Below are 11,810 nucleotides of genomic sequence, written 5' to 3'. Positions count from 1 at the left end.
AATGCAGGAGGACAGCGCTTTAAGGTAAGGGGTGGGAAGTTCAAAGGGAATATTAGAGGAAGGTTTTTTACTCAGAGTGGTTGGTGCGTGGAATGCACTGCCTGAGTCAGTGGTGGAGGCAGATACACTAGTGAACTTTGAGACTACTAGACAGGTATATGGAGGAATTTAAGGTGGGAGCTTATATGGGAGGCAGGGTTTGAGTTTTGGTACAACATTGTGGGCCGAAGGGCCTGTACTGTGCTGTACTATTCTATGTTCTATGGTAGCATAGAGCTTAGTGCATCGCTTTAGGTTGACAGCTGTAAGATCGGGTTACAATTCTCAAGGTTGTAAGAAGTTTGTATGTTTTCACCATGATCGCGTGGGTTTCCTCTGGGTGCTGTGGTTTCCTCCCACATTCCAAAGGTTAAGGTTAGGGTTAGTGAGTTGTGGAATCCTACGTTGCCGCTGGAAGCATGGCGACTCCTACCAGCACAAGCCACGCTGATTTGATTTGACGCAAACATTTTCACTGCATGCTTGAATGTACATGTGACAAAGCTAATCTTTAGAAATCTTCCCACTTACATTGGCAGTTCATTCTGCAATTGCACCATCCTCTGAGAGAAGAAGTTCCCCTTCAGATTCCCCTTGAATATTTTGCCTTTCACTCTAAATCCATAATTTCTCGTTCTGGACTCACCCAACCTAAGAAAAAGATCTGTTCTGAAAGTGAATTGTCCTTAACCCTGAGGGACCGCCTCAAAATCTGTCAATAGTTAGGATTCTTGAGAGAACATGGAGGCAGGTCACAGACCAGGCAGAATTTGACTAACTGCCACCTTCTCACTTTTAAAAATTGAATTAGTCACGGACAAATTGTTAATTGCTTGTACATTTTATTTAATTGCTCATCATAAAAATGTTTTAGCCATTACAAAACAGATGGGCACGTGATTACTTGCTGAATACGACTCATCATTTCCGAGTGTAACACACCTCTATTTTGCTGCTGTTGGATTAATACACATACTCTGATACCTAGTAAAAGGAATTGTTTGGAACAGTCAATAAAGCAGGCTGACGTTTTGATAATTGTAATGGGGATATTCCACATGCAAATGATTTTTATTCAAGATACAATCTGTGGGAACTGGAACGAGAAATCTTACTGTTTTGGAATCCTTCATTCACCTATTTTCTCTATTCTTGAGGCAGATATTCAACATAAATTCCTTCTGGTCTGCTTTCTCCCATATTTTTAAATGGTGAGCAATTGAATGATGTTCAGAGGAAATTGGCTGTTTCTTTTACGATTTGCTAGAAACTACCATGTAAATAACAGCATGAAGTTTGGAAGACAGACATATACTCAGCGGCCACCTTATTAGGTACAACAGTGGAACCCGACGTGGTCTTCTGCTGTAGCCCAAACACTTCAAGGTTTAATGTGTTGTGTGTTGAAAGATACTGTTCTGAACACCATTGTGGTAATGTGTGGCTATTTGAGTTAATGTTGCATTCCTGTCAGCTTGAACCAGTCTGGCCATTCTCCTTAGGCCTTCCTTATTAACAATGTGTTTTCTCCTGCAGAACTGTCACTCACTGGATTTAAAAAACATTTTTTGCACCTTTTTTGTGAACTCAAGAGACTATTGAGCACAAAAATTACAGGAGATTGGCATTTTCTGAGATAAACAAACCAGCATGTCTGGATCCAGCAATCATTCCACTGTCAAAGTCACTTAGATCACATTTCCTCCCCATTCTGACGTTTGGTTTGAACAACGACGGAACCTCTTGACCATTTTGAGTTCCTGCCACATGATTGGCTAATTAGATATTTGCATTAATAAGGTGTACAGATGTTCCTAATAAAGTGGCCACCGAGTGTACGCTGGCCATTTCTACAAGGGATGAATGCAAGAGTAAGGATATCTTACTGGAATCGTATTGGGCCTGGTGGGTCCCACCATCTGAATGACATCGATGGACGTGGAGTCCTGATGGTGCTAAACTGCGATCCTTCATGTGCATCTACAAAAACAGCTTCATTTCTACCATTATGTCTCTCCTTTTCCCTTTCAGGGAGGATGGGGTTCTGTTGAAGACCTTGATCTGGAGTTACACTCAAACTTGTTTTTTTTTGCAGTTAGTGGAATCTGCTCCCAGGGGTTCACTGCTGTCAGCTTTTCGTTATCCCAAGGACACAGACTAGAAGATGAGCTCACCTTCTGGGTTCTGAGGTTTTCTGATTCCAAGCCAATGTTGCCAACTGAAGTGTCGCAGAAGAGAATGGAACATTGGGAACAGATCAGCTGTCAGGGACTGTGTACTTGCCAAGTTGTGCTCTCTCACACTCGTTGGTGGGTGAGAGATTGTTGCCATTTCTCAGGTCATCATAAATCAGTGAGTTGTTTTGTTATGTCTCCCCTCTCAGTGTGAAAGGGGACATCTCTTTTTCCCTTTATTAGGGAGGGTGGGAGAGAGCGAGCCTGTGGTATGTTGAACTATCGGGTGAACAATTCGTTTTTGTACTGCAGATTATGGTCTTGGGGGCTTTGCTATTGGTGGGTGGAGGGCACTAATGCTTTTTTGCGGAGTGGTCATTGATTTGCTTGTGCATAGGAGGGGGGAGTAGGTGGGGCTTTGGGGCTCTGTTTTAACTGTCATTCATTCTCTTCCGTTTTTGTGGATGTCTGTGAAGAAAAAGACTTTCAGAATGTACAGTATATTGTATATGGAGGAATCTAAGGTGGGGGCTTTTATGGGAGGCAGGGTTTGAGGGTCGGCACAACATTGTGGGCCAAAGGGCCTGTATGTGCTGTACTATTCTATGTTCTATATATTTCTCTGATATTAAATGGAACTATTGAATAGTGGAGATAGAACTAGTCTCCCTTCAAAGGAGAGCAGACTGATCTCTGGGAAGGGGTGGGGAAATGTCCTATGAGGAGAGATTAAGTAGACTGGCCAGGGAGTCTCACCAAAATGTACAACTTCCTTGAGGGGGTAGATGCAGGGAGGTTATTTTCCACTGACATGAATGGCTCAAACCAGGGATCATAGTCTCACAATAAGGAGTGGCCAATCTGGACAGAGAGAAGTATTTTCTTCACCTAAATATGCATTAAGTCAACAAATTTCTCTATTCACACAGGGTGTGGAGCCTTAATTGCTAAAGATATTCAAGATAGATTTTTTTGTTACGATGGGAATAATGACATTTGGGATTAATAAAGGAAAGTCAGCTGTGATCTTTATGAATGGCTCTGTTAAAACAAAAACAAGATATTCTGCAGATGCTCAAAATCCAGAGCAACACACACAAAATACTGGAGGAACTCAACAGGTTCTACGGAGAGAAATAAATAAGTAATGTTTGTCTTAAATCTGATGCTACTCACCTGCTAAGTTCCTCTGGTAAATTGTGTGTGTAGCTTTGGGTTAAAACAAAGACCTGTTCCATTTTTTACGGGCTGAGGCTGGTTTGTTGCAAGTCATCCAAGAGGCCAATTTTCATACCTCAAAGGTGTGCTGGTAGTCTATTCAACGGTGCACACCAGGTCCAAAGCTGTCTTCTCACTCCAATAGAGAGGCCCATTACATAGCTGTAGGAAGTATAGTTCTGCTTCGTTTATTCCTTCCTCCAGGCCTCTTTGGTGCTGAAATTGTTAACAAGAGGGAACATCCAATTCTCTTACTGAAATCAACCTACTCAGTGCTGGAATCATGCTTGCTGGGTCATTCGATCTTGTTCAATGCAAGCCAATAGGAAATGGGCCCCAACTATGAATGTTCTCTCAGCTAGGACATGGGTAGCAGGCACCTCTGAGATCCTCCTCAATTCACACACTAGCCTGACTTGATCCTATTACTGTTGCATTATTATTGGTGACAAGTCAAAATCCTACTCAACATCTCTGTGGGTACACCTTCACCACATGGATGATACGGATTTAAAAAGATTATCAACATCTGAATTAGAGATGGATGTTAAATACCAGTAACATGAACATCACATGATGGGAGGGAGGGTTTAAGAATAGCGAGCATCTCTGTGTGACAATGAATTCGGCCTCATTCCCGGGTGAGGCAGCCAGCCCAAAGTGCCACTGACAAATACAATAAATGCACTACTGTCAACTCAACAAGCAGTGATACACAAGATCCAGAAAATATAGAGGGCAGGGAGAGTGGAAATGTAGGGAAGTTTATTCTCACCCTTCAAAGCAAAAAATCAGTTTAATAAATTCAAGGGCAATGTAAATGCAATTGATAGGCACAAGAGACTCTGCAGGTGCTGGAAATCTTGAGTTACACACACACTGCTAGAGGAACTCAGCGGGTCAGGCAGTATCTATGGAGGGAAATAAACAGTTGACGTTTCAGGCTGAGATCCTTCATCAGATTCTGCAGAAGCTAGAATAAGGTGTGGCGGGGGGAAGGGGAAGGTACAAACTGGCAGGTGATTGGTGAAACCAGGTGAGGGCGAAGGTCCTGATGAAGGGCCTCAGCCCAAAACGTTGAATGTACATTTCCCTCCATAGATGCTGCCTGACCTGCTGAGTTCCTCCAGCATTTTTGCGTGTGTTACACATAAATGCAATTGGCTCTTTTGTAGAATGAAAGAGAAAGAACCATTTACTTCCATTTTGACAGCACATGAAATGAAATATTTTGACCATTATTTTAAAAATTCTTTTGGGAGTAACTGATGGACAATCTTTGCAGCTAAGTTTTGGACACTTTATTGCCACAGACTACAAAATCAGTATAAAAGGGTGCCCAACACGAGACCCTGATGATATATCAGGCTGCTGACAACTTTCTAAGCACCTGGAACAGACCTGCACATTCAAGTTGAGCACCTAGCAAGCACCAAGGTGTGTGAGAGCCTGCCATCTCAATGATTTGTAAGGAAGTTATTAAATGCACAGGAGAAATCTCTCTGTAGGAGGCTACATATACAAAATATACAAATGATAAATACAAAGCCCATTTTAGCTTTTGCTTACCACATAGCCCCATAATTCAGATACTTACCATTTAACAACTTGCTTTAGCTAACTGAAACCAACTGCATAGCAATTGCTTTGTAACCAAATTCACCACTGAAACATTTGCAGAGAAGCACTTTTTTTCTGCTTCCCTCCTTCAATGTATGAAAGTCAAATTGATCTTTAGTACCTCCAATCTTACAATCTCTATATATGGTTATAGGAGAAAAAACTGAAGTCTCCCACATAAGAAATTCACACTGTAAAAATAAAACATTAAAGTCAAACCAAGAGTCCCCAAAGCCAAACTATAACTGCATAGCAAACACAACACCCAATATAATCTACACATAAGACAGTTGTTAGTAAATTTAGTTTCGTGCATGCTCACAAAGATGCACAAATTACGTCACTTTATGCATCCTGAACGGTCTCGGCCCTAAATGTCAGCTGTTTATTCCCCTCCATTGATGCTGCCCAAGTTCCTCCAGCATTTTGTATGTATTACTCTGGATTTCCAGCATCTGCAGAATCTCTTATATCACTTTATCCTCAGGTTTTCCAGCATCACTGAACAGAAATGTGAAGCTTTTGGATTCCACGTCCAATTCCTTGACAATTTCATCAAACCCTTTCAAAATAAAAGCTGTAATAAAAGACGCAGATCTTAGAAATCCTGTAAATGTCAAGTTGTGACTTAAAAGTAAACCACAAGCCTTTAGTGTTGGTTATATTCTCCTTTGCTTGGTAAAACAAAGTTCTTCAGTTATAGGGGCTGCTAAAAGAACGCTAGTACTTATGTTGTGGTACAGCGAACAGGGAGTGATGCATGACTAGAAATTCAGACAAGATATCAAACAGTTTCTTGCTCCAGTTAAGGCTGGCATTAAAATAAATTCCATAGCGTTGTTCAAGCAGTTCCTTGGTGGGATCTTTCTTCATCTGACAGCACCAAGCTTGAGATCTTTCATTCTGCGGTTCTTTGTGTAATTTGCTGTAACAAAACTGCAGCCAGAGTAAGTCACTACATCTCAAAGTGATTTACTGTTCAGAGGAAGCGCTTTGAGACAAATACTCTCTGCACAAGGACCAATTGAAATGAAAGTGACTTTGAATATATCAAATTTATTGCTGATGATCACTAACAGGGATTTAGTAACTCTTGTATCTAGCACGCATACATATCAGTGCTGGTAGGTTAAGAACAGCTGCCAGATTTGGCCACCCGTTTCTGGTTGACCCAAAGAGTGCTGTGACTTCAATAACCTTGTTGCTGGTCAGATTGCTGGATATTAAGATTAGTTCAATGTTTCCAAATGGAACTGGGGTAAAAAGTTTGTCAAAACTTCAACAACTGATTGCAAAGTCTACTGGAAAGAGGATTGTATGTCTAACTGGGTAAGACAGGTATCAGGAGCTGGTTGAATGCTGTTGCTGTTTCCATTGGACACCTTCTCATCCTCAGAGAGCCAGGAAGACACAGAAGGTCCATTAGTCGCTCAAAGCTGGGAGCTGAAGGAGGTTGCCTTATGACCCTGTCCTTTGTGCAGCTTCTACACCTTGGGGAGAACACACTGCGGGAATCAAAGATGGTGAACACCTCTGATGGATTATGGCGGAAGGCGACTGTAACGGATGTGAGATTAGATGCCCCACACTGGACAGCCAGTCCCGTTTCACTTTGCAGTTTGCAGCAGTTGGAGCAGGAAATAGGTGGCGGGATTCCAGGCTCCTTCTCCATGTTCCGCTGGTCAGTCACGTATGTGAGGGAGGTCAGCACCGTCCCCCAGATGCACAGAGCCGTCATTGCAAATCCAGAACCTCTCCTGCTCGAGTCATTTTCCAACATGCAGCAACGGAGACTTGAGGGATAACCTTGAGTTCTGGCTACATCAATGGCCACTGAGTTAAACGACGGGAAAGATTCAACCTTGTGTGAGCATTTCATTGGCTCCAGGATAAACCCTTGATTCAAAACAGATTTCTCGGTGTTCGGGATCATGTCCACCTGGCCCTTTGAGCACATAGCTTGCCAAGCGACAGCAGAACCAGCGATTATTCCCGCCACACTGGTTAGGTACACTAGCCCCAACATGCAGGCAACCTGCAACAAGAAAGGAAGACCACAGAGATTTTAAAGCACATCTAAAACAGCCGTGGTTTTAATGTTTCAAGTTCACACTCAGTCTATACAACAATTAGCATGGTAGTGTAGAGATTAGTGTAACACTATCAGTGCACCAGTGACCACCAAGGTACAATTCCCGCCACTGTCTGTAAGGAGTTTGCACAGTTTCCCCATGACCATGTGGGTTTCCTCCGGGTGCTCTGGTTTCCTCCCACGTTCCAAAGACGTACAGTTAGAGTTAGTGAGTTGTGGACATACGTTGCCATCTGAAGTGTGACCATACTTGCAAGCCACCCACAGCATAATCCTTGGACTGTGTTGGTTGTTGATGCAAATTGACACATTTCACCCTATGCTTCAATGTACATATGACAAATAAAGCAAATTTTTTAATCTTTAAAACATATTTTTTCATTTACAAGGAAGTACTGCCAGCAAGAACATTTTACTCCCTGCCCTTTGGTGCCCTTGACAAGACAGTATTAAGCTGCCTTTTTGAACCGCTGCCATCCTTCCAGAGTGCTCTTGGGAACAGAGTTGCAGACTTTGAGTCTGTGACAATTCAGGACCACTGATATATTTTCCCATCAGGATGGAGTGTGACTTGGAGGGGAACATGCAGGTTATGACATTCCCATATCTCTATTGCTCTATTGCTGATGACACAGCCATGGGTGCATTCTTTACAAAAATAATTAGTCTGTTGTTGATTTACAGGGAAAGGTGAGGACTTCATTCCCTGAAGCACTGCAGAATGAAGGGGGATTTGACAGAGGGGTACAAAATTATAAAGGGTATAGATTGGGAAAATGCAAGCAAGGGTTTTCCATTGAGGAATGGTGAGATTAGAACTAAGGTCATGGGTTAAGGTTGAAAGGTGAAATGTTTAAGGGGAACATGAGGGGAAAATTTCTTCACTAGAGGCGGTGAGTGTGGAGCGAGCTGCCAGCAGAAGTGCTGGATGCAGATTCCATTTCAACATTTAAGACAAATTTGTGTAAGGGGGTTTCGACTTTTATGTTACTGCGGAGGCTAATTAAAATGGCGTTTTTGTTATGTTAATCTGGGGAATGCGGCTTTGTTGTGTTAAACGCTGAGAAAGTTTGCGCTAGCAGCTTGTTTTGGTTTAGAGTGTGATAGGAGGGTACTATTAACCAACTGGGATAGTTGTTATGGTTTTGGTGTATTTGAAGATACTGTATGCGCAGGGTTTTAGGGCAGAAGGGGGGAGAGCGAGACAGAGGATGGACGAAGTGCTGTGATGTCCGCTAGCGGGGTCGGACCCCGAGGAGGGCGTTCGGCGAGGAGACTGAGTCGGACTAGGGTGGAGCGTCTGGTCGACCACCATTGTTGGTCCCAGGCGGCCGGTCGAGGTGGTCCGAGGGGGTCGAAGGGTGAAGAAGAAGGTCCTTGAGCTCCAACTGTTTTGTGCACGAAGAGATTGAACTTTGATAAGTGTGGCGCCTTTTATTTTCCTTTTATATTTTATTCTCTCTTAATTATATAGTTCCAGTAATATCTATAAACTGTAAATTATTTAATTGCATCTGGTGTATTGTCTGTTATTTGGGCGGGGTGGGGTACCTCACGCAGCATTCACACAAACTATTACCCAGTTTGGCAGGGCCAAGGGCTGTTTCCCTAGACGACAGCGAGCCGAGAGACCCTGAGGGTGGCCGGGGGGGGGGGGGGGGGCTACATTTGGATAGGTACATGGATGGCAGCGGTCTATGAGCAGGTCAATGGGACTAGGCAGAATAAGAGTTCAGCCCAGACAAGATGGGCCAAATGGCTGTTTCTATGCTGTAGTGCATTAGTTACATTTTCAAAGTAAACTGAGATCACGATTTGGCCTCGTGTTCTAATCGTGACATTGTCTCAGCCCAAAGGTACAAAGTTCCATCCTGATCAGAGTCCTGGGTCGATATCAAAGATTGAAGACTGAATTTGGTCAAAGTTGAGGCCCAATGGTTGAAGCCCAGGGTATGTGAGTCCACAGGAAACTAAGAGGTGGCTGGTCCTGGAGTTGGAGCATTATCTTTGTGTTTGAATGGCCGGAGAGTGGAAAGGGGCTTGTTATGCTGTTGTGATTTTGTTGCTGTTGTTCTGCCAACGTGGTTGTCATATTACGTCGGCACAAGAATTTGTGGTGACACTTGTGGGCTGCCCCCAGCACATCCTTGGGTTGTGTTGGTTGTTAATGCACTTCACTGTATGTTTCAATGTTCCTGTGATATGTAAATTAATCCCAACCTGAATCTAGCATTTGGTGTGTGGGGGAGAGGACGGATGATTTGAGAAGCTTCGAGGTTCCAACTTCTCCTCCTTATTCCGGCTTCTTTCCCCTCCTTTTCTAGTCCTGATGGAGGCTTTCAGCCTGTAAAGTCGACTCCATTGATGCTGCCCAACTTGCTGAGTCCCCTCAGCATTTTGCATTGTTACTTGAGAATACAAGCCCAACCTATCTTGCCCGAATGCCAACCTCACTCACTTACCAGCAATGAGAAAAGTTAACAAAAATATTGTTGCTGTCCCAAGGTTACCTTCACTGCATTGACTCAAGTTAGTGAGAAGCTATGAAATATTTTACCGCTATTAAACGCACATTACACTTGCCTACTTAGCTGCTCTTTGCCTTCCCTTTATCAAGAACCAAACCATTAGTAAGGGTATGACTGGACACTACCTTGACAACATGCTGGTAGAATTCGGTAAACACCTGTTGCCACAGTGCCTGCTCCAATAACACACACAAGTCCGTATAGGTGAACCAGCCTCTCTTTAATCCCTGCGACTCAGCCACTCTATGAGAAAAAAAGAAATTAATTTTATTTTTTTTATTTAGAGATTCAGCAAGGTCTTTTTGATCCAACAAGCCTATGGTGCCCAGTTACACCCATGTGACCAGTTAACTGTACATCTTTGGACTGCGAGGGGAAACCGGAGCACCTACAGGAAACCCACTTGGTCATGGGGAGAACGTCCTGTGACAACAGACCAAGTTATCAGAAGATTGATGCCGATAAGAGAGATAAGAGAGAGACAAATGGGGGAAACATTCAAAATGCTAATAAGAGAGAGACGAGAGAGATTAACGAAAAGAGACACAGTTCCGAGTATTGTTTAGACCGGTTGCTTTGAACCTGAACTGTTTGAAGTTTGATGGACAGGCGATACCCCAGCAGGGGGATAAAAGGAACACGTTCGCTAAGGCAAAGATACACCACGACACCACGAGATAACGAGACCCTGGAAGTGCGGTGTGCCCCCACAAGTTGGTGGGAGTTTTGGAGGTCTGGTCGCGGGACCAACTATAGACGCACAGGGTGAGAAGGTACGATCGGCGGGAACCTGGTGTGTGTGTCCACCCTTGCCTGGGTGCCGGGTTCACCGCAGAAGAACGATTGTATCCGGAACGGAGGGGTCACAGTCGATGACCTCAGAAGACATTAAAAAGGGCTCGCGCCGAAAGCTAACTGCGAGGAATATCAAAGGTCTGTTGAATCCGATTTGAATATCAGCATTCGCTCTCTCTCTCCCCAATGGCACAACAGCGATTACTGCAAACTGAAACTGAACTGAACTCTGTGTCACTTGAGACTGATCATTTTACCCCTAGACTGCGATAGAGCTTGATTGATCCTATTATCCTAGTTCTGTGTACATGTGTGTTTTATCATTGCTAACCTGTTGCATTTATATCCTTACTATTAGAGTACTGTGTTACTTATTTCTTTAATAAAACTTTCTTAGTTCCAGTAATCCAGACTCCAACTAAGTGGTCCATTTCTGCTGGTTTGGCAACCCAGTTACGGGGCATGTAACAGTCCTTATAGACAGTTTCCGGAATCGAACCCAGGCCACTGGAACTGTTACACTAACTGGTACGCCACAAAGTGTTACACTAACAGCATCCTTTTGCATGCAAACCCTGTTGTGTTTTTAGAAGCTGTTTTAAGAGAAGCTGCCTGCAAAAATGCCACCACTCTAAAATGCCAATTTCTAAGCTCCTGGGATGTCTATGAAATGAATGATCCAGAGCTAGTTGATAACAAGTCCCAATGAAGGGCTGACTTTTTATTCCTCTCCATGGATGCTGCCTGTCCTGCTGAGATCCTCCAGCATTTAGTGTGTATTACTCAAAATTTCCAGCACCTGCAGAATCTTGTGTCTGTGATAATATTCCCTACTGTATGGCCAGCGCTGCTCAGGTACATGTACAGCAAGTACGCACAGTAAATTAAACTCACTGTAATTACAGCATTTTCCAGGCCAGCTACAAATTCTTAATTATGTAACCAGAAGAGATTGCCACAGATGCTGGAAATCCAGAGCACCACACAAAATTCTGGAGGAACTCAGCAGGTCAGGCAGCATCCATTGAGATGAATAAACAGTTGATGCTTTGGGCCAAGACCCTTCATCAGATATGGAAAGGAGGGGGAAAGAAACTCCATTCTGCCCTCTTCTGGCTCCTGCCCCACTTCTTTCTGTTTATTTCCTTCCATAGATGCTACCCAAGTTGCTGGGTTAACATGGAATACAGAATGTAACACAGTAAGGCCTTCTGGCCCATGATGTTGTGTTGCCCTTTTAACCAGCTCTAAGATCAGTCTAACTCTTCCATCCCACATATTCCTCCCTTCTGAGTCCTGATGAAGGGTCGCAGCCTGAAACATCGACAGTTCGTTCTCCCTCCG

At 43.5% G+C, this 11,810-nt stretch overlaps 1 protein-coding gene across 1 annotated transcript in view; it reads right to left on the bottom strand.

Annotated features, from left to right (window-relative positions):
- Positions 1-873: 873 nt before the first annotated feature.
- cnppd1 (cyclin Pas1/PHO80 domain containing 1) overlaps positions 874-11,810 on the bottom strand; it is a 56,964-nt gene continuing 46,027 nt past the window's right edge. The window contains exons 7-8 of the mRNA XM_072260961.1: positions 9,797-9,914; positions 874-7,086 (exon numbers count right to left, since the gene is read on the bottom strand). Coding sequence (XP_072117062.1) covers positions 6,373-7,086; positions 9,797-9,914 — 832 coding nt within the window. The 3' untranslated portion in view covers positions 874-6,372. The remainder of the gene's footprint in view (positions 7,087-9,796; positions 9,915-11,810) is intronic.

This window comes from Mobula birostris, chromosome 6 (genome assembly GCF_030028105.1).
Source record: "Mobula birostris isolate sMobBir1 chromosome 6, sMobBir1.hap1, whole genome shotgun sequence".
Taxonomy (NCBI): Eukaryota; Metazoa; Chordata; class Chondrichthyes; order Myliobatiformes; family Myliobatidae; genus Mobula; species Mobula birostris.
This window is presented reverse-complemented; position numbering and strand designations above follow the sequence as displayed.